Source organism: Copadichromis virginalis, linkage group LG12 (assembly GCF_057382275.1).
Source record: "Copadichromis virginalis isolate Kocher_CV1m ecotype Utaka linkage group LG12, C_Virginalis_male_GT1.1, whole genome shotgun sequence".
NCBI classification, from domain to species: domain Eukaryota; kingdom Metazoa; phylum Chordata; class Actinopteri; order Cichliformes; family Cichlidae; genus Copadichromis; species Copadichromis virginalis.
In genome coordinates this window covers 6,546,698-6,567,768 of record NC_140629.1, presented here as the reverse complement: position 1 = coordinate 6,567,768, position 21,071 = coordinate 6,546,698, and the positions used below count along the sequence as shown (strand labels likewise).

The following is a 21,071-nucleotide window of genomic DNA, read 5'->3' as shown; positions in this document are numbered from 1 at the left end:
CACAGAAAGCTTCCCAAGCTCTGTATTTACTTTGAGAACCTGGAGCAGAAGCCGTGTCTTCGGGGAAAGGCTGATAAGTTCCAGATCTACATGTCAGCAGCGAGATAAGGCCGGCGTCTATTTAGAAAAGCTGTGCAAATAAACAAGAGGCAATGATGCTCTCTCAGACCAGCCCTTGTTTTGATGAAGAGTGCATGGGTGTGTACCATTACACCCAAACATTATGAATCTAATAGCACAGTTTTCCAAAATCTAGAGCTTTTAAAGGGAGCATATCAATGAATGCAGATGATTGATCTAGGGCTGATATAAAGACTGAAAGAGTGCACAATCTGCAGAATCGCAACTAACTTTCAACGGCTTCAATCAGCCGGCGCTTTAATGCAAGTTTTAAAAGTGCGTTTGCTATGAGCCAGAAGCCGAGATGTTTGTATTCATACACTTGTTCAATAAAAATTCCATTAGGAGAGGTAGTTTTCAAATTGAGAAAATCGACTAATCTTGTTTTGGAAAACAACTTAAATTGTGTTTAGCCTCAATTTAACACAGCTTTTAGGCCAGAGATTGTTAAAGCACTTATAAACTCAGCATTGCAGTATTACAAAAAGAAGAAGAAAAAAAAATCCTCATTCTTTGAAAAGGAGCAGAGTAATCCAGGCTATACAGAGCAGCAGTACACAACAATACAGGGATTTAAAGTTGGACCTGTTGGCATTATTATTTCAAATGGAAAATGCAAATGAAAGCGCGATTGGAATCTTGCACTCCCACACGTAGATCACATTTTAATGCAAGGCTTTACGAGCCCATATAATGCTTTGTTTATACAGCTTTTTGCACGTGTAAAAGGTCTGCAAACCCCTCAAAGCAGTCTGCTTTTTATATACTTGCCAAAGCCATACGTCTAACTTTGCACAGCACAACAAAAGTTTTGCTGTCAGCTGCTAGAGAGAACATTCACTCCTAGAACTTGAGGAAGTGAAGACGCAGTGGCTTATTTATTTTTGATGGCAGAACCTTACATTATTATAACATTGCTTGAACAGAGCTACATCTCGACATTATGATGCTGAGGGACAATTAGAAACTTTTCACATCGACTTTTGTGCTACAGTGCACTCCATGCCGAGCTGGCAGTGTTGGTAGTGTACCCCAACCATCCACATGTGTGAAAAGGCGACTTGGAGAGTGCAATCTAACAGACTAATGAAATATTGCTGTAAAGAAAGAGATTCGGATATGCATCTAATATTTGCACAGCTCATCTCTCCAGAAAGCCTAATGACATTTTTGAATAATCTTTCTGACAAATGGCGCTCTGCTTTTACCGTTACCTTGGAAATAGGAGAAATAAATGGTCTGACACAAGAAGTTTGGTAAACAGTACTGTTACTAAGTTGCTTTTGCAGGACTCTGCCCTTGTTCTGAACTCAGTTCTGGTCTAAACACAAAGGGCTTTTGTAAATTGAGTGCTGCACCTATAATCAAAGAAATAGAGTACAACCTGTCAGTCAGAGGAAACTGTACGAACGCATAATATGGGAATTCTAGTTATGGTCCTTGTAGCACACTCTGTGAAGTGGCTCCATAGTGTAGTGGTTTACGCATTTGCCTGGTTTGATCTGGGGAGGAGACGTAAAAGCTTTTGGGATTGTGTCAAACATGTGGAGGCACCTGCTGTGGTGCCCCTTGTAAATAAAAGAGCAGCTGAAAGTAGCGCTACATGGTTATATAATCAATCTAATGCAGCAGTCCCCAACCCCCGGGCCACAGACCGATACCGGTCCGTGAGTCGTTTGGTACCGGGCCGCGAGAGTTGAGGCTCGGGTGTGAAATTTAAGGTTTTCAGGGATTTTATCGTTGGCTCGGTTTCCCTGGGTCTTTTACCGTGTTGTAGTTGTGTGTCTTATTTTGAAAGAAATATTTACGCGTTACCATAGCGACCAGAGAGCATTAAGGGGCAGAAAGGAGGACGTTACGCTCAATGTTGTTGGCGCATTTCACGAGGACGCTGCTAATAAAGTTACACACAGTGAATTTGTGTTTACTATTATATTTACAAAATACCACAGTTTTTGTCTTGGTCGTATCATTTTATTTTGTTGTATTTATCTGCAACACCATAAAGGCCTGTCCGTGAAAATATTGTCTGACATTAAACTGGTCCGTCCTGCAAAAAAGGTTGGAGACCGCTGGTCTAATGTGCTTATATGTTCTTCATACTTAGTTCATGGACTGTATGTGAAAAAAGCGTCATTGTGGACTACTGTCTTGAAGCCTCGCATTGAACATTTTGCTCGTGGTTCTTTGAAAATAAAAGACGTAGGTGAGTGCTTGGACTTGTCATTAACCCTCTCAGGTCTACGTCATCGCCGTGATCCTAACCGTTAAGTGCGTCCAAGTCATCAGAGGTTAACCACCTTTTATTCTGCATTAAATCTGTATTGAAGACACAAAACTAGCGACTGAAAACATAACTAATCAGGAAATAACGTCTCAAGTCAGACTCTTTTTCTTCTATTCTTCTATACAAGTCACCCCCTGCTGGCCATTAGAATCCCTTCTACAACACAAGGCTGGTTTTCTTTCTCAGCTGTTCCTGCAACTACTGCTGTAATTTGATTAAAATGACAAAATATTACTTAGCTCTTGTCAACTCAAGCTATCATCCTTTGACATGAAATAGCTGAACTGATTTGATTCATTCCAGGATTGTTTAATTTGTTGTGGATTACTTGCAATTTGGGGTTGTTTGTCTTTTTTTGCTGCTCACAGGCTGACACAAACAATCACAGAAAGATTATGACAAAAATCACAAAATGTTCTCTCCGAGCTCCCATCTGCGGAGAAATAGCTACAGTCGACTTTTTTTCCATAAAATTTTTAAAAAGGCACAGCTACTGTTTTGCTGTTCGCTCTCAGACGCACACACACACATGCCTACATACACGCACCCACATATACACACACACATGCGCGCGCACACCATTCAAATCCCCCGACAAGCATACAGACAAACTAGTGGTGCAGAGCAGAAGGGAAAGCTGAGACAGAGACGAGAGGAAAGAGAAAAAGGATGGTGTTTAGTTTTCATTATCCACACTCGTGTTGCTTGTAGTGTCACCTTGTTCTCCTGCTCCTCCCCTCTCTCGCTTTATCCAGGCTGATAGAATGTGTGCAAAATGCGAGGCGACGACAGCCAGCGCCCGCACGTAATGTGATCTCATATACTGAATAAGGATATTTCTTTTTTTTTGTTTTCTATGCCACCAGTATTTTCACATTTTCGCCTTTCCCCCCCCGCTTCAACTGAAAATAGCAGCTGAAATCCAGGGAGGGAGCATCAGGAACCGGTGTGTGATTTATGGTGTGACTAACTGCTCATGTGATGCTGTGGCCTACTTGGGACTAAATAGACTTACATACAAGGAGAAGCCTGTTCTGGTTGAAGGAGCACGCCATGTGTGAGCGGGTTTGTGTGTGCGAGACGAGAAAGCGAAGTTAAAAAAGAAAAAAAAAGAAGACATTTTGTAAGCTTGAGAGTGTAAACTATTTAATCCTTACAATGCCCTTGCTTTTAAGGTTCAAAGCCTTTTTTCTCTATGACCACTTGATACCAAAAACACAATAATGCTGGCACTACAGTTAAGCAGAACAAGGACAAGGGAACATCCCTAACAACCATTTAACCTCGCCCCTGGCCCAAGATTGCTTTGTTATCTAAGACAATTTCCAAAAAATGCATTGTTACAGCCAACTGGTGACACATTGTCCTGCTTTGCACAGACTTTGATCTCTTCTCCTTCATCTCAAACATATTGAGGCAGTGTTCCACATCTTGGTTGGCTCTGATTCTGTGAGTTTCACAAGAAATGTGTTGCTCTAAAAGGAGATGTGCTGACCTGTGAATGCATCCCTGCTGAAACCCAGTGATGATTGAAGACAGGAGAGCAGCTGAATTAATGGTTTAACAGCTGCCGTGACAGTAATAAGGAATACATACTGACAACTGCACACTTTGCTCAACATGTCACTGTTGTTGTTGGGATATAGTCATCCTGCAGCTACATCCTAGACAGGAACGTTGTGAAATCTGGCACAGTGATTGAAAATAGTCTCATTACACCTCAACTATTCTAGATTTCTTAACTATCTAACTAGCATTTATGTAAGGAACCATGTGTCTGGGGTTTTTCTTTTGGTTAAAGCTAATTCAATGAACCCCAGCACATCAGTTTCTACCATTACCATCACCAGATTATATGAACTAGAAAGTGACGGCCTGGTAACTACTGGGCGCTACTCCCTGACTGCTTGCAATTAGCTGCAGGTAGTTGCTGTAAAATCAATTGCTAAGGCCCCATTCACACGTGACCTAGAGGGCAGTCAGTGATCTCCGGGTAACCGCCTATCACTAGGTGAACCTGGCTGCCAAAGGAGCTGCACCAAGAACTTCCTTGTGATTGCTTTGGTTGCATTGATTGATGCGGTTTGCATGGAAGAGTTAGATTTGTCTGCATGTCCCTGCTTACTGAACAGCAAATCCATTGCTTGAAAACCCATTTTGGTAATGCACAAAAAAGTATGATTTGATCATTGAGGGGCTCTGGGGCAAAAATGCACTCTAATAACTGGTGCACACACCTGCAACAGATTTCTAAAAGACAAAATAGATTATTGTCCATTGATCATAGTTAAAGTACTTTGAGTGTGAGCTTCAGACCCTTGAATTAAGTTATGTATGTCTTTATTTGCTGTAGGGGCAAAACAGATGCAAAAACATAGCAAATATACCAGGTTTTTAAACCTCCAAGGTCTAACAAACCAATTTTAAAGCAGCATTTGGACCATCTTAGACCACTGAAAGCCTTTAATTTGGACAAGTTCAGCTTAAAGAAATCCCAAGTCGTAACATGTTTTGAAGGGTACAGAGAGATGGAAGGGAGGAGTGAAGATATAACCAAAGGAAGGAAGGGGATAAGTAGTGAAGTCAGCTTATTATCTGAAGAGCAGTGGCGTATAAACATTGGGGGGTATGTGCGGATGAACGGGCTAGATGAGAGTGAGAGGAGAGAGAGGGAGAGAGCGGAGGAGGCTTCCTCGGGGGAGAGCTGAACACATCTGCTGTGTTCCACACGGCTGGGCAAAAAAACTCCAGAGCTGACATGTGTACTGAGGTACACATACACACACACATTTGTGTGAAGGTTCTTGGCAATCAGTGCGCGCGTAAACATGCACCCACAGTGAATAAACACAGTAAAAGACATTGCACTTGCACACACACACATGCGTTCAAAGTCCCAAACAAGCTCTCCAGGGTACCTGCTCAGTGACTTCAACATCCCTCCACCAACAGATGGAAAGTTTTGCTCCGAGTGGCCTGTTTGAAGTGATCAGCGGCTCTGTCATTAAGAGGCGATGTGGGCACGTGCGCTTTCCACCTTACACTGCACTGTGGCACCCTGAGGCTACCTGTGGGGTGCGTGTGTGGCTGGAGGTCGCAACCTCATAAGAGAGAGGGTTTGTTGACAACAAACACAAGACTTGTCCACAGGTGGTATGGTTCATCTCTGTGTGTGTCAATGGGACGGGAAAAAAAACTCCATCTACACGATCAGAAAAATCCTGAAGGAAGTATTTTGTACACACGGCATACAGAAAGGCGTCTTTCTTCTCTGAAAAGAACTCACTGTTCTTTAGACTGAATGTTATTTAAAGCCTGACACTTAGACTATTTTCAGATTTTTCCATCATTTTAAGGACCTGGTGATTGTGTGTATGTCTGAGGGCGGTTTGGGTTAAATTACAAGGCCTTTGATGCCTGGATAAAACAATCACAGGGAGCAGAAGAGAAGTGAAAATAAAAGAGTGCAAATAAGAAATGAGGAGCAAACATGAGGGGAGGTGTAATGAGTTTAACAGGCAGGGGAGCAATACAAACAAAAGAACAAACAGAAAGCCAGAGAGCCTGAACAGTGCTGCTAGAAACTGAACTTCGAAAGATCTTGAACCTTGAAATCAATTCAGTTGATGAAAAATCATCTGAAAACAAAATCTGCAAAACAGTGATTTGATGACTTTAGATGTCAAACAAAGGTTTTGCAGTTTTTAGACTAGTGCCTGATCGAACGAGGAAATTTAAGACCGATATTTGGTGATTTAAAACCTGATATATCAGCGGATATTTTTCGTCTTTCAGACACAGAAAACATAAACAGAGTTCTCAAACATTTATGTGCAGTTATTTTTGAGACCTTACTAATATCATGTAACAATGCAGTTAAAAGTTATGTCATGGATCACTTGACCTTACTGGGATCAGCTGATTGTTGTGTTTGTGGTTTTCCAAACAAACCACAAATACAACAACCAGCAAGTTGCAGAGTGCCCTCTAGTGGACACATTCTAGTGTATTTCTCTCTTCAAATCATCTTTAATTTTTAAATGATTCATTGGTTTCGTGGTGGACCACTGGAGGGCTCCACTCATACCCAGTGTACAGGAAGTGTGTTGCTGAGTTTTGTGGCGCGATGTAGTCAGTTGTTGTTAGGTCAAGAACAAAGTTGGCGTGAGAAGTGAGAGCTCTCGTGTCGTCTGTGTTTACCTCCACAGTTTATTGATTTATCGTTACATATCCTGACACTAATATATTAACAAATATTAGTCAATCTATATTGATTTGCTTACTTTTGGACCTGAGCCAAGTTTACAAAGCAAAGACATTAAACTGATCTCGTTGCAGCTCTCTTTTACATGTGACCAATCGGTGCATTACACGTACGTACAACTCAAGAAACGAATGTTTGTGCGTTTAAATAAGCCTACCCGGATCAGTACAACGCCACAACGTTGAGCTGTGTTGCACAGATGTGTCAGCGTGTCCTTGAATGCACCGAAACAGGCATTTCACACAACCCACATAAAACGACTGGAGTGTTCTGCAAAACTATCAAGTGGATGGCACAGTGCAGCGTATGAGAGGAAAACCTTGTCAAGGATGAAACGCTTTCATTTGTTTACTTTCACGTCATAAAAGTTTAGCAGATCAAAAGCCATCTCTTAAACATAGTATGTTATTGTTTCTTTGGATACAAAAACAAGGACAAAAATGTCTTCTTTGATCAAGTAACACAGATGAACTTAAACCAAATGCTGAAAGAAATCAAGATGTGACTGCATTTCATTCTGTATGCAAATGTGAGCTGTGTGTGTACTTGCTTGCATTTAGACCCATCATATGTGTGTATGAATGTGCACGACTCACTAGGACATGTCACGGTCAGGTCAAAGCTTCACCACCCTCCCTAATCTAAATCAAGCCAAGCTAGTCCAAACAGAGCTCCATTGAAGAGGCGGGACACGGGGAGCGCCTGTTGCTTCATGGCCGGGTGAAAAGCTCTCAGTCCGGGACTCGCCACTGCGGTCAGCTTCCACCAGCCTTCCAGCCTTCCTCTCACTGTCTGCTATAAATACACCCAGCCTCTTCTTATAGCTTCCAACCGCCTAGCCACTTGCACACTAAACTGTGATTAAAGGCCTATTTTAGGGGGCGCTTTGAAGCAGCGACAAAACGGCGAATGAGAGGCAGAGACAAGACAGACAGAGGAGGGAGAGACGCCGCTCAGCGCCCCCACACAATCATCCAGATAGACCCTAGCGTGTGCACAGACCTCCATAAGAGCAGGCACCCTTTTTGAAAGAATAAAAACAACACTGCTCTGACAAAGACACACACACATGCACGCACGCACACAGCAAAGCTTCGTCTGCTCAACAGAAGTTCACAAGGAAGGCAGGTGTACGACAGAATGAGAGCATGAAGAAAGACAGAGACATTAAAGGGAAAGATATGCATACCCTTACTAGCTGAATCTACCTATTGTTATTTAGGGCTCATTAACACTGAGCGAGTTTCATTGGAATTCATGTCAGGACCGACTCGATGCTGAACAAAGAAAAATAATACCAAATAAAGGGACAGGTTTTAAGGTGATACATTTCTTGTTTCCACGTGTAAATCCTTGTTTGTAGCATCTGTTTTCTGTAAAAGCTTTATTGTTGCCGCTTTTGATAAACAGTCACGCCTATAGAGCGCTCAATTCAGGAGAATTGGAAGAGAGCGTGATGGAGTGGGAGGGGAGGAAGTGGTAAAAGTGGATTAACACAAGAAGAAGTGAGCCCATTGGGGGTGGGGGTTGGTTTTCAGGGGGGATGACGAGGCAAGATGAAAGGAAGAGGTGGGGGCGACGGCGGTGGTGGTGAACAGCCTAGCTCGGTGGGGTGTCGCCACTGCAATCCACAACAAGCAGAACAAATCAAGAACCGGTTGAAGTCAAGAGTACAGTTTTTCCATGCGTCGTGGTTCAGCATGTATGAGCCTTACAGCGACGGGCACCAGCTGTGGTGAGCCAGGCCGCTTTGTGCACAATGCTGTGTTGATGACACACACAGAGAGATACAAGGGAGCCTGTGGAGTGGAATGGAGTTCGGGATTTTAAAGGCCACAACCTGCAGTGATTTCACAACAAAAGACACAAAGACTATGGAGAACTACAGTGAAAATGTGTCCTCATGCTGTACGCCAGCGGTCCCCAACCTTTTTTGCGCCACAGACCGGTTTATGCCCGACAATATTTTCACGTACGGGCCATTAAGGTGTCGCGGAACCGAAAAAAAGAAGATTTATTCCTAACACACGTGAAAAGACCCAGGAAAAATGCTGAAAACCGATAAAAACCCTGAAAACCATACATTTCAAACCTGAGCCTCAACTCTCGCGGCCCGGTACCGGTCCGAGGCCCGGGGGTTGGGGCCCGCTGCTGTATGCAGTTAAATCTGGTTTAGACAGACACCAGTGGTCTGAGTGTATGCGTTTGTCCTCTTGTGTCTATTCATTTTCAATTCAGTGGCAAATTCTATTCAGGAATTTGCCGCTCAGAGTCTTGCTGACTGTAGTATTAACATTCAGCCACCTCAGTGACAGCACATTCCAGTTCTGACATTTCTGACGAGTATCATTATGTAGTACTTAGTTCAAGCATTTTTCTACTCATTTAATCACAGTGCAGCTGTGTAGAAGTGGACCTTCTATGCTCCATATTTTTATTAATGGACTGTGCTTGAACAGCCTCGCTTGATTTTACAGTTCAAAATATTCCTTATGTGTCTTACGTTGGGTTTCAGTGAACCCTCCCATCAGTTCATCCACAGTCTGAGAGAAGCATTTTATCTGCTCTCCCCTTCCCTACAACTTTCTTACTAAGTGATAATCGCAAAATAAAGATCTGAGGATAAGGACGGGGGAGCTAGAGGTGCCAGAGATGACCATATTAGCGATATCTGTTCTCAGTGACATCATATAGATGCAAAAATAGAAAAAAATACTAGTCGTTGTCCTCCCTCAGCCTCCTACTTGATGTTTCTTCTTGAGTCATTACATCCACAAGATTTTCAGAAAACTTGACCTCAAACGCATTATCTGTACATACACTGACCTCATTGTGTGAAACACAATAGGAATATTTAATATGAGCATGTGCCACTTTAACCCCATCAGTTGGCAGGCCATGAAAGAAGAAAGCAATCAAATCGACTGCTTAAACAACCCGTGAGGTGTTGTGCGTCATTCTTCATAATCTAAAACCGTTGCATACAGTTTGCGTCCCTCACTGCTGCAAAAAAAAGGTCCTTTGGATAAGAGTACCCTCAGACTGGCATTTTCATTTTAATGCACATGCCCACTTGCCCCCACATCAGCCCTCACGAAGTCAGAACGACAACAGAGAGCAGCGCAGGTCTCGACATTTGGTCCCGGCTGTTAATCTTCACCGACCAATCAGCACAGGGTCAGTGGATGACTGGCACTCAAGCAGATAAAAAGCTATGATGAATCTCCTCCTTCCATTCCCTCCCACTTTTGTCCCCCCACCATCTATCCTCCCAGTCACGCACAGCCTCTCTCTGCCTCCTCCTCTCCCTCGCTCTCAACCACTCATTACTGTAATTGGAGGGTTTGAGGAGATAAGGCAGAGAAACAGAAAGAAGGAGGGTAAAGAAGAAAGAAGGTTGAGAGAGAGAAGAGAGAGGTTTCTGGAGGTCAGAGGCCCAGCCCTTTTCCAATCTGCTTCTACAGAGTGTATGTGTGTTTTTTTCTCAATCTTTCTTTTCTTAAATCAAGAGGCGTACATTTGCTTTGGCCTTTCTTTAAAGATGCAGGGCTCATTTTCAGCATCAAAGCTCGCTAGGTTTTCAAGCATAATATCAAATTTGTAAGGGCTTAGATTCTACAACTTCTTTCTTTCTTTCCTTCTTTCTTTCCGTACAGCTGTGTTTTGTCAGATTTCTGGCTTACCGGCCTCTGTCATTGGGCTGGGGCTGAGAAGTTTATGTGTGGTTGTGTATGAGCGTATGTGAAAGCTAAAGCCATGGAATAAAATATGGTGTTCAGCAGAGAAAGTCAGTAAGGACTGGGACAGACGGTGGTGTTTTCAGCTAAAGCATTTTCTGTGGTCAATGGAAATTGGTCAGGTTAAGTGTGTGAAAGTAGTAGCTTAAAGCAACATAATGGATACTACAATCCAATCGAATCCAAAAAAGCAGGTGCAAAAAGAAGGACAAGGTCAGATTTGAGGCGCACAGACAACAGATATCTGAAATCTGTTCCACTTGTAAGATTAAGTAGCGAGGCGGGCAGAATGTTGCCAAGAAATCCCACAAAAAACGCTCGCCTGGTGACATGACCCTAACAGATGTGTAGACCTGGGTTAATGTCAACTTGACAAAATCAAAAAACAGTTGCTTGTTTTGAATTAAGAGAACAGCACATTCATTTCAATATACTTCCACTACGTTATAGACGCTACGGGAAGGTTAATTTAAAATAAACCCTATATTTGGTTTCTGGCTTTTCTGCCATTTGCACTACCACCGCACATCATTTCGCTCTTTACCGTTATTTGTACAAATGCCACCTACAGTGAGACACCTGTGCAAAAGTTGTTGCACTTGGAAAGACTTGCTGTGTTCCCCAAACCTTTTTTTCATCACCACATTTAAGCCCAGCGTGAGCACAGAGTGACAGGGAACTGTAGCAGAGAGGAAAAAGCTGCTACTTTTCATTATTCATATAGGCTAGTGCAGTGCACCAGTGCAGCTAAATTAAGCTGCCCTGTTCACAGACTCCAGTGCTATTGTTGAACTGTATTCCATTAAGCTCTTTATTAAAACTGACAATATATCATGAGCTAAAACTGTGTTTGTTCCCTCCAGCTGTTTGTAGGAGTCTTTCATTTAAATTTGTTAAACACCTCTGGCAACAGCAGGGTCAATTTCAATTTTAATTGCACCAAATCACAAGAGCATACACCCTGAGACACACTTATATTTTAAAGGAAAAGACCCTATTATATTAGACCCCCCACCCCCAAACAATTAGATGTCCCCCTCCATCCCAAAAATGCACAATCTAACCCTATTTTATTTTACCCCTAGTTTGCTACAAACTACTACTAGAGAATTAGTTTGACCCATTGTTAACGAATTAGGTCCTCCGGGAACCAGCGGGCTTCTAGTGCCTAATGGGTAAGTCAAAAAGTAGAAAAAGCAGACAGCATCTCAGTATTCATGGGTAAGAAAACCTTTTGCGAAAAAGGATGAATGAGCAACTTGTACAATATGAACATAAATGTGAAATATTATCCGTATAAAAGGGAAAAAGAAATGAAGACACATGCACTACATCAGGGTGCAGAATGAGAAAATATGAGCGAAAAATGTAAAGTATGTAAATTTTCAGCACTCATTAGCAGCTCCACGAGGGCCATACATAATGTGTGTACATAAAATGTCTCATTAGAAGCCAACAGTGATTTCTTTTCCCCCCCTCCACTAATGTGGCGAGTGGCTGGTGAGGAATAACAACAGGCCTAAAATTTCAAATGTCAACATGTGACTTTAAAAAAAAATATAAGAGGGGAAGAAAAAATAGAAGAAGAAGAGGGGAGATAGCGAGACACAGAGAGAGGATGTTTGCTTTTCTTCTCCTGCAACCCCGTGTAAGCCTCGTTTAATTGCAGGGTGTGTGAGGGGGGTGGGGGTAAATATTATCTCTTCAACCATCTCTCCCCTACCATAACCCAACTCACTCAGCAGCACACACACACACACACACACACACACACACACACACACACACACACACACACACACACACACACACTCCCCTCCTATACCACCTAAAAGCTCCAAATCCCTCAGACTGTCAACCAAGCAGTATACACACACGTATAAACAAGGGGAGATTAGATAGGCAGATTCACAACTACACACACACACACACACACACACACACACACACACACACGGACATCTCCCTCCAAACAAATACGTATAAACAGAACGGCCCTCCGTCGCTCTATATTTTCCTTCCGTCTTCTTTTATCATCGCCCGTCTTCTTGTGTCTGTCTAACACGCACACGCGCTCACATGGATGCTTCGCAGAGATGGTTAGGTGCAATGTGAATTGCTGGGTGAACGGCCGGCAGTTTGCGTCTGTGTTTTCCTCTCTCTCTGTCTATCCTCTGAAGCTACTTTCTGCCCTTTTAAGGCAGTTACTGACTGGCCTCTCTCCCCAGTCTCTCGCTCACTTTCCTGCTTTCTTTCCATTATACCTCCCCTCTCTCTCCCTCTCTTTTCATTTTGTCTCTCCACTCCAATCCATCGTTCCCTCTTTCTGCAGCTGTATCCCCCCCCCCATTTCTCTCCTATCTCCTTCTCAGCACTGTAGCAAGAATCCATCCATATAAGTCATTTAACCCAGTAGCAGGGCCTGAAAATCTCATTTTTTTCCTTCCCCTCTCTTGCCAAGCGAAGAAATCTGTCAACAGGTATGATAATCCTGCTTGTTTCCAATGCAACTCATTTTGCATCAAGAATCTCACTGCACGTGAGAGCCACACTCAAATCAGAGATGACGTGACGCGATCTGCCTTTCTCCTATGTTTCATGATGAGATTTTTATGATGACTTTTATGACAGAGGCACTCCCGATATGAAAGCGAAGCTGCACGAGAAAACACGGGAGTTGTCTTTCAACACACTTTTTTTCTAAAAAGGAAAAATGCAAAAAAAGGGTTATTTATTCCTTGGTAGCAGATGTCCCCGTTTCCCCTGTCTGGTGTGTCTTCGCCACAAGTGTATGCCAGCCAAAGTGTGTGCCGGCTAGAGTGCAGCAGCAGAGATCTGTGCTGCTCTGTGCCAGCGCTGGCTTCACTTTGTCACAACGGAGCATTTCACCACAAACTATCAACACCCTGCTGATTGTTTTTTCCCCCCATCTTCTCTGTCCTTACATTACACCAAAAACGCCAGTGATGAGCTGTTGTAAGGATATAGAAAAAAAAAAAGAAAAGGAGAATGGGAGTGATAGCGGCTGTGAAAGAAGCTTTTGAAATATCCCCACGCTCCTTCGCCGCTGCCGCTACCGCTGTGCGCACCATTCTCCTCGAGAGCGGCTGAAATCGAAGCTGTTTGTGAAAACGCCATAAGAGCATTTCAGGTTCATACGATGAGCCGCGGCACACAAAGCAAAAGAGGGGAGGGATAAAAGGCAAAAAAGAAAGAGCAGGAAGAGAGAGAAAGGGAGCGAGAGATATGGGATGAAAGGTGGGATAGGTGGAACAGAGAGGTGAGAAAATATACTTTTTCACAGCTTTTTTCCCCCCCACTTCTCTTTATAGTATTTCCCTAATCCCCAAGAGAGTGAGGCAGCTCTTCTCCCTGGAGGGATTTAAAAAAAAGACTATTTCTTAGCTCGCAACAATTGGCATTGTTCAGTGAAGAAAGCTGGGTTTGGCTGCAGAGGAGAGCTGAGACAAATGGTGCAAATTCAGCTGAGCGCTAGGATTATACTGATGCATTGTTTCACTGAGGGTCGATGTGGGCCTTATCTCAGAAAACCTCCACCTCTGATATAACGGAGAAATCCTCCTGATTGTTGTTATGGAATACATCTGTCCAATTATTGGTTTTGTATCCGATGCCTGACCAAATAAGTCATTTCAGTGACTGATCTATCAGTCTAATAAATCGACCTTATTGGCTCGGTCAGAAGACCGCATAAAAATGAAACATTTCTTTTAGAGGATTCAGTCAGTGGATATAATATCAGGGATGTGTAAATGTATCACCTTCTGTAACACTGGCCAGAAGTGGCTAGGGATGGGTATCATTTAGGATTTATCCGATACCAGTACCAAATCGGTACTTTTGAAACGATGCCGGTGCTTAAAGAATGGAGAACACAAAATTGGCCCACAAACCTCTTAGCTATTTTTTTGTAAAAAGATAACAATGTTAGCCTTTTCTGCAGCTATAGGGGATTTATGGTATCACTCTTGGCTGGAAGCAGTGCTTAATCAATGGAAAAAACACCAATTTTGTCCAAAAACCTCTCATGTTTAGCTGTTTTCCACTTTTTCTTTGGTCATTTTAGCCTTTTTGGCCAGGGTGAAGGGAGTATCTGCCATCAAACAAGAAGACAGCCGCATGTAACTACGACGGTGTTTGCTAGTTCACCTTACATGCATTAATGTAATAACGTGGTTAGCCTACTCAACGTAAATTACACACGAACAACATTAAGCGACTCACGCAGAGAAGAACGGCTGCTGCATCATCATCCGTCATCATTTCTGCAACACTGGCAGGGCTAGGGGCCAGGACTCTCCTCTTCGGGTTTTTGGGGGATGTTGCTCCGTGTCCGATAACAGGCACCACACCCGCAGTAGATGTGCACGGTGTGAGGTCTCGCAGCAAGCTATCAAATACGGCGCATTTCTCGGCTTTTAAAAAAAACGCTATGCGTCGCCAGGTGTTTCATCGGATTCGAGGAGTTACCTCCTTTGCACAGTATCACCTTAAAGCACTTGTTGCAGGCTGCTGAGTTTGCATCTTTTGCTGTGAAATACAGCCAGAATTTGACCGCTTCGCCTTGGGCATTTTTAATCTGTATCTCTGCTTTGAAAGAACGTACGTACCTGGGCCCACCTACTATCCTCGGAAAGGTAAAATGATTGGCTAGAATCCAAATGTGTGCTGCTTTTCGGTCTGGTTACTACCGATTAAGTCAGAACCGGTGCCATAATAGCACCAGATACTGGTACCCATCCCTAGTAATGGCTTGTCTTAACAGGGCTGATCTTTGAAGGAATGCAGAGAATTCAATTTGGAGGAACTTATAGTGCCTGTAGGGCAGGGATATTTATGGTATCTGTGAGTGCATACTGTCAGCAACTTTGTATAAAAGTGTAGATGAATCCGAAAAGTCAGGTTGATTTGTCTTAAACCTGAATTCTTTCTAAAAGCAAGCAGGAGGTGATCTGTGACTAGATGTCTGTGACGTCTGTTGTGTCCTTAGGGTCAGATCCACGCCTTGTTCATCACATACAGTTTGAAAATACAAAGATGAAAATGGTGAAAACACCCAGGTCGAGGCTTTAGTATTCACAGTATATAGTTTATCAACACTATCACTTGTGTGTGTGAAGATATCAGGTGAAAAAAACAACCTATGCTAAAGCTTGATTGTAAAACTGAAAAAAAAAAGTAAATAAAAAATCCCAGTACATGTGATTGTTTCCACTTGGAGGCACATAAGCTTTAGTACTCTCTCACTGGGCCCACCCATGGGTCCCTCCTTGGCCTGAAGACAATATGTCAGTATGTCATCCCAAAATTATAACTTACTCCATCCCTATTACAAACTATCAGCTCTTAATTCACTGATCGCTCACCTTGATTTCGAACAGTCTTGCGCGGGATCGGGTTCCAGTTGAGGCCCAGCGATTTCTCCCATCCGACCAGAAACACCAGGAGGAGGACCTTCGTCCCCCACATACCTCCTATGGGAGCTCCCATTTGGCGCTGAGCGATGGATCGAGGGATCAATCAGTCGATCAGAGCAACTTGAGAGAACGGCCCAGCTCCTGGCAGCGTGCCTGGAGCAAAAGAAAAAAATCACATCAGCTGGAGGCAGCAATTCACTTCATTTTATTGGCTTAGCTGCTTATCAGAAACAATTTTGTCAGAGCAGTATTTACAACATGTGCATTTTTCAAAAAGCCACACAAAAGAGTTCACACACTCAAGCCGCTCTGAAAGATAAATGTCTCATTTTGAAAAGATGCAGAATATATTTGAACACTGTCATCAAAATCCACAATAATGCAAAAGAGGAGTGAGTTATGCAAATCGTTAAAGCCTACAAGGACATAGTTTTAATCGCTGTACGTGCCCCTGTTTGTGCCTGTCTGCCAACATAAACAAACTAAACATTTTAATGACTTTTGGCCAGGAAGGTTAGCAGCAAAGTTTTTTCCTGCCTCTCCCTCGCTCCGAGTGATAATCCAGCTATCGCCACTCAGAAAGCTCAGAAATAGCTTATCGCTAAACTCTTGTCAAGCCAATTCAGCGGCAGTATATTAAGCCGGGGCTGAGTTATCAAAGTTAACTGGTGCTGGCAACGCATCAAACGCCAATGTGGTGGGAAATGAATGTCGAGACAAGGACAATCCAATAGCACTGTGTTGTAAATGAATTGGCTTATACATAATGAACATCGAGTGTGCGGCTAGGACGTAGCATTACAGTCCAATAATGGTGCCTGGTGATTGACTTGTTATGATGCTGCAGGTAGGATTGATACATGAGCTATTTCACATTAACACCACACACTTCAAACTCTGGTTTTGTATGCCTGGAGGGTGTTAAACCCACGGTAATACCAAATGAATGCGTAAATCGGTCTAGCACCAAATTATTAAATAATACACAAACTCAGGAAGCTAAAGATTAAGAGACAAGCTCTTTTTGACTGATTTGTTGGCTTAGAGTTCAAACAATTAATCAACTTTTGGAAGAAAGAAAATCTCACTACTCGATCTGGTCACACTTATACTTTATTAAAGTTGTGTGATCTTTGTGTGGGTATTTTGCAGAATAAAACAGAGTGAATGGAAATTATTAAGAAAAGAAAAAAGCATGTATATATAAGAAATAGAAACATTTCTTCTCAGAAAAGGCTGCACATTGTGTCTTCCTGCCACGTCTTAGGCCAAAACCTGCAATAGCTTCAGGTTGGCTGCACCCTGATCTCTGTGGCTCTGCTGAGGTTGAAAACTAGTACATTGATTTTGTTCATAAGGTTGTACACACAATAAGCAGCAGAAGAAGCTGGCAGGAAAAAGAAAACTGACAAAAGGGGAACGTGTTTTAAAAGGTTACAAAATTTTCTAAAGCATCAGATACCAATTATGAAGCTGGAAACTGGGTTGCACAACCTCTTTGAAACACACAAAGGTCTCAAGAAAAGCGTACAAAATACTCTCTTCACAGTATTCGTTAACATTTTTTTCTCTTGTTTACTATTTCTTTACCTGTTTGTGATTATTTGGGAGACTCTTGGGAACAACTCTAAATGTCATTTTTATGTGCTGGACAGCAGCTGAAATATACAGAACTTCCACACACAGACAAATACGCGCAAACCATCTGTAAGCTTCCCCCTCTGCACCTGCTGCTGCTGTGCATCAGCGAGCAAAATGGTGCTTTTGATGATGCGTGCTTATTGGAGAAGGGATCCAATTGACTTTTAAACAGGTGCAAAATGTCAAACTTTAACCCAGCACAAAGGCAGAAACCACCTTAGTGTGCTTAGCACGCAGTTTTACTCCTTTGCCCACATCTATTCCCACGTGTGAATAATACATTCCAGTGCTGGCAAACAAATATTTGGTCTATTTAGGGGATTGGCAGGGGAGGTAATTGAGATTTAGAGATCTGTGTGTGTGTGTTTGTATGTGTGTGTGCGGTTTGAGTGTGTAAGCTCACGTCTGCCCAGTGTGACAGTTATTGATTACACTTTTTAAAAGTATAAAAAAGAGATACCCCCACACCAGCCTTCTCAATTAACACGCCTTTAATTGAGCGTGCTCAAATGCTAGGTTGGGGTGCGGGCTCTCTGAGCTTTGCCATGGCAGGGCTACCAGCTTTATTGGATCGATGCTGGAGGCTTTGGTGTAGCCAACGCTTGAGTGAGCAGAGAAGAGATTGAGATGGCGGTAGAGAAATGGAGAAAGAAGAAGAAAAAAAAATCTCCCTCATCATCCAAGGGTTCCATCTCCAGGCTGAGAGGTAACGAAGTGAAGTAGACATCCCGAAGGCTGGATTAAGCGAAGAAGCAGCATGTAAATACTACAGAGGGGGAACGAGGAGGAACAGAGCGAGATGATGAAGAGGGATTCAAAGCTGTCTCGTCTGTCTGCAGAAAAGCTTAAAATTTCTGTATACCTTACTCTCTTTTCCCTCCCCCTTTGTCTGTCACGTCTTTTTTTGATCATCTCCTCTTTAATCTTCTCTGCTATTTCAACAACGGAACTGTTTAGCATAGAAAATATTGCCAGTAAGGTAAAACCGTCTTTTAGCTTGTGTAGTGTTTGCAGTAGAAAGCAGAAGTGCACACTGCAATTCATCCTCGAAGGAAGAACTTGTCACATGGTTAAGCTTCCAAGGCAATCAGTGCAAATATGATCACATGATTGTCTGACAAACTAACAACATGGAGTCGTAACAGTTCAGTGTCCCTAAAAAAGATGAACAAAAAACAACTCAATATTTTGGAATCTTCAAAAAGAAAATCTAACAGGATGCTGGTTTAGCTCAGTGAGTTGAGCGGGCGACCACGTGGCCTATGACCAAGAGCGGCCGGCCCGGGTTTGAACTCGAGCCACAGCCCTTTGCGCATGTCTGCCCTCGATTTCCTGTCTATTCTTCACTAAGTCTATCAAATAAAGCTAAAAAGGTCAAATGTAACTAATTATTTACGTCACATGTGTTCTTTTCTAGTTTTGGAACACGTGACAGCATTAAGTCAAGTCAACACCAGAGAAGTAAAGAGATTTCAATTTTCATATATCAAAATAAACCGTCTCAACTTGTATTGTTGTTTTTCAGAGCTGGCCCAGCAAAGAATCTCTGAACTGTATCCCAGCAGTGTTTGCACTCTCCCGGCCCCTGTGTCGGGTAAGCAGCTCGGCTTCGGTGAGTGCAGACATGCAGAGTGCCTGTACAGTTACAAAAATTTGAGCATAAATTTACCAATAATTTTTTTAATGGTAATGCCTAATTTTTGCATTTATACTATCACAGATTAATTTTCTCAAATTCTCATGGTCAAAACATCTTCCTGGAGAACTTTTTTGTCCAAATTTGTTGTTATTATATTATATTATAGTGAAAAATAATCATTATCAACTTAATAAATACATACCATCCATTCTAATATTTTTATTCAAATTTTAAAACGGCATCACACAGACTTTGTCATTATTGACTTGTAAAAGTATATATATATATATCATATAATAATATAAAAAAGTAAAATATAATATATTTATATCACCCTTTGTGTGAACTTATAACAGTCACTTTGAAGAACTAGTTTCAAGAGCAGTCAAGTGCAAACATCTTTAAAGTGGAATGTACAATATAGCATTAACTGATACTACAATACCCATAATACATCTCTAAAAATTGCTTGCAAAAGGTCAGACATGCTTTTGAGAAGTGTGTCTCTGTGTGTGTGGTCATGTTTATTGTGTTAGATGGGTGCTTTAACCTCAATGTACACCAACACACGGGATTGTTTGATTGTGGGGACTTGGTTCTATGGCAAAGCTTAGCATTATGTTTAGTTTGGGGTTTCGTGCGTGTTTGCTCGAGGCTGTGGGAAGCTTTAGAGACGCCTTATCAAACAAGATATCTGGGACGTTTCATTGGATGTAACAGGTTTTATGTAATGAATAGACACCTTGGTCTTTTCTTCCAGTTTACTTAGTTAAGTGAGATATCATCAAGTCATACTAATCTATCCCACACATCAATGCATTTGAATGATTTAAGTGCTCTAATAAAAACCATATAATACAAAGAAAACCAAAGCATTCTCATAAGTGAGAACAAATGGTAAAATATGCACCTGCAGCAGTGTTGTCTATACAGTATTGATGACGACTGAAGAAACACTGAATATTCCAGGCTAATTTGTGGGAAGCTTTACAAAAGGGGTGGTTGAACTCTGCCTGTTCTGCGCTGTTCGTATTTTTTGTGTCATAGGAAGCAAGATTTAGTCTGACTCATTCCCAGTGACCGAATTAACTCACTTGCTCTGCCTCTCCCCACGACCTCTTTAAGGTCCTGTGGTGTCGCATAACTCTGCAGGCGGTATCAAATCATCTTTTAGCTGCTGGTGTTGTTGTTGAGCCTGGTTTAGCTAATGAGCTGAGACACGGCAGCTTAATAATATCAGTCCGCGCTCCACAATGGAGGGCTCATTAAAACATACAGAGAAATAGGCCACATGTTCTGATTAGGTTACAGAGCTCCTGCATGGGTCTGTTTTATCTTCGTGTCTGTATTTTTGTTTCTGTGTGTTTTTCGAGTGTGCTTAGAGGTAAGATGAGCCCCTGTAGGGAGAAGCTACATAGCTCTGATACTTCGAAGTGTGTGAACGTCAGCCCTCCTCCGTCCTCTTAGAACACTTTATCTCTTTTCCCCATTTTCCTCTTCCTGCCCTTCATTTTACCCACCTACCCTTTCCTGGCAGCTTTTTCCTGCCCCAACTGATTGCTAGTCTTTCCAGGCATTGTTTGACTTTTAACCCCAACCTCTGACCTTTTTGCACGCTACTTAAAGCCAACATCGCCCACCGCCCTCCATCCAGACACAAGCACACACTTAATGTTATTTAACCCCCACTACCCCACCCATGCGCAAACACAGACAAGTACACACAGACTCACACAGACAGGATATACTATAGGACAGCCCCCATCCTTCATTCTGCCTTCATTCAAAACTATCGCAGAAGCTACCGTCAGCTCCCTTCCTTCCTTCCTTCCTTCCTGCTTCTCAACTCCAACCTTGTACCCTCCCCTTTGTCTGCACTTTTTATTGCTCCAACAGCATTTAAAAAAACACACACACAAATGAAAATTCTCACAGCTACATAAAG

General features: G+C 42.5%; 1 protein-coding gene across 2 annotated transcripts in view; it reads right to left on the bottom strand.

Annotated features, from left to right (window-relative positions):
* Positions 1-21,071, bottom strand: part of sema4c (sema domain, immunoglobulin domain (Ig), transmembrane domain (TM) and short cytoplasmic domain, (semaphorin) 4C) — a 112,733-nt gene that overhangs the window by 38,477 nt on the left and 53,185 nt on the right. For both annotated transcript variants that reach the window (XM_085474501.1, XM_085474502.1), the window contains exon 3: positions 15,796-15,999. In XM_085474501.1, the coding sequence (XP_085330627.1) occupies positions 15,796-15,919 (124 nt within the window). In that variant the 5' untranslated portion in view covers positions 15,920-15,999. The remainder of the gene's footprint in view (positions 1-15,795; positions 16,000-21,071) is intronic.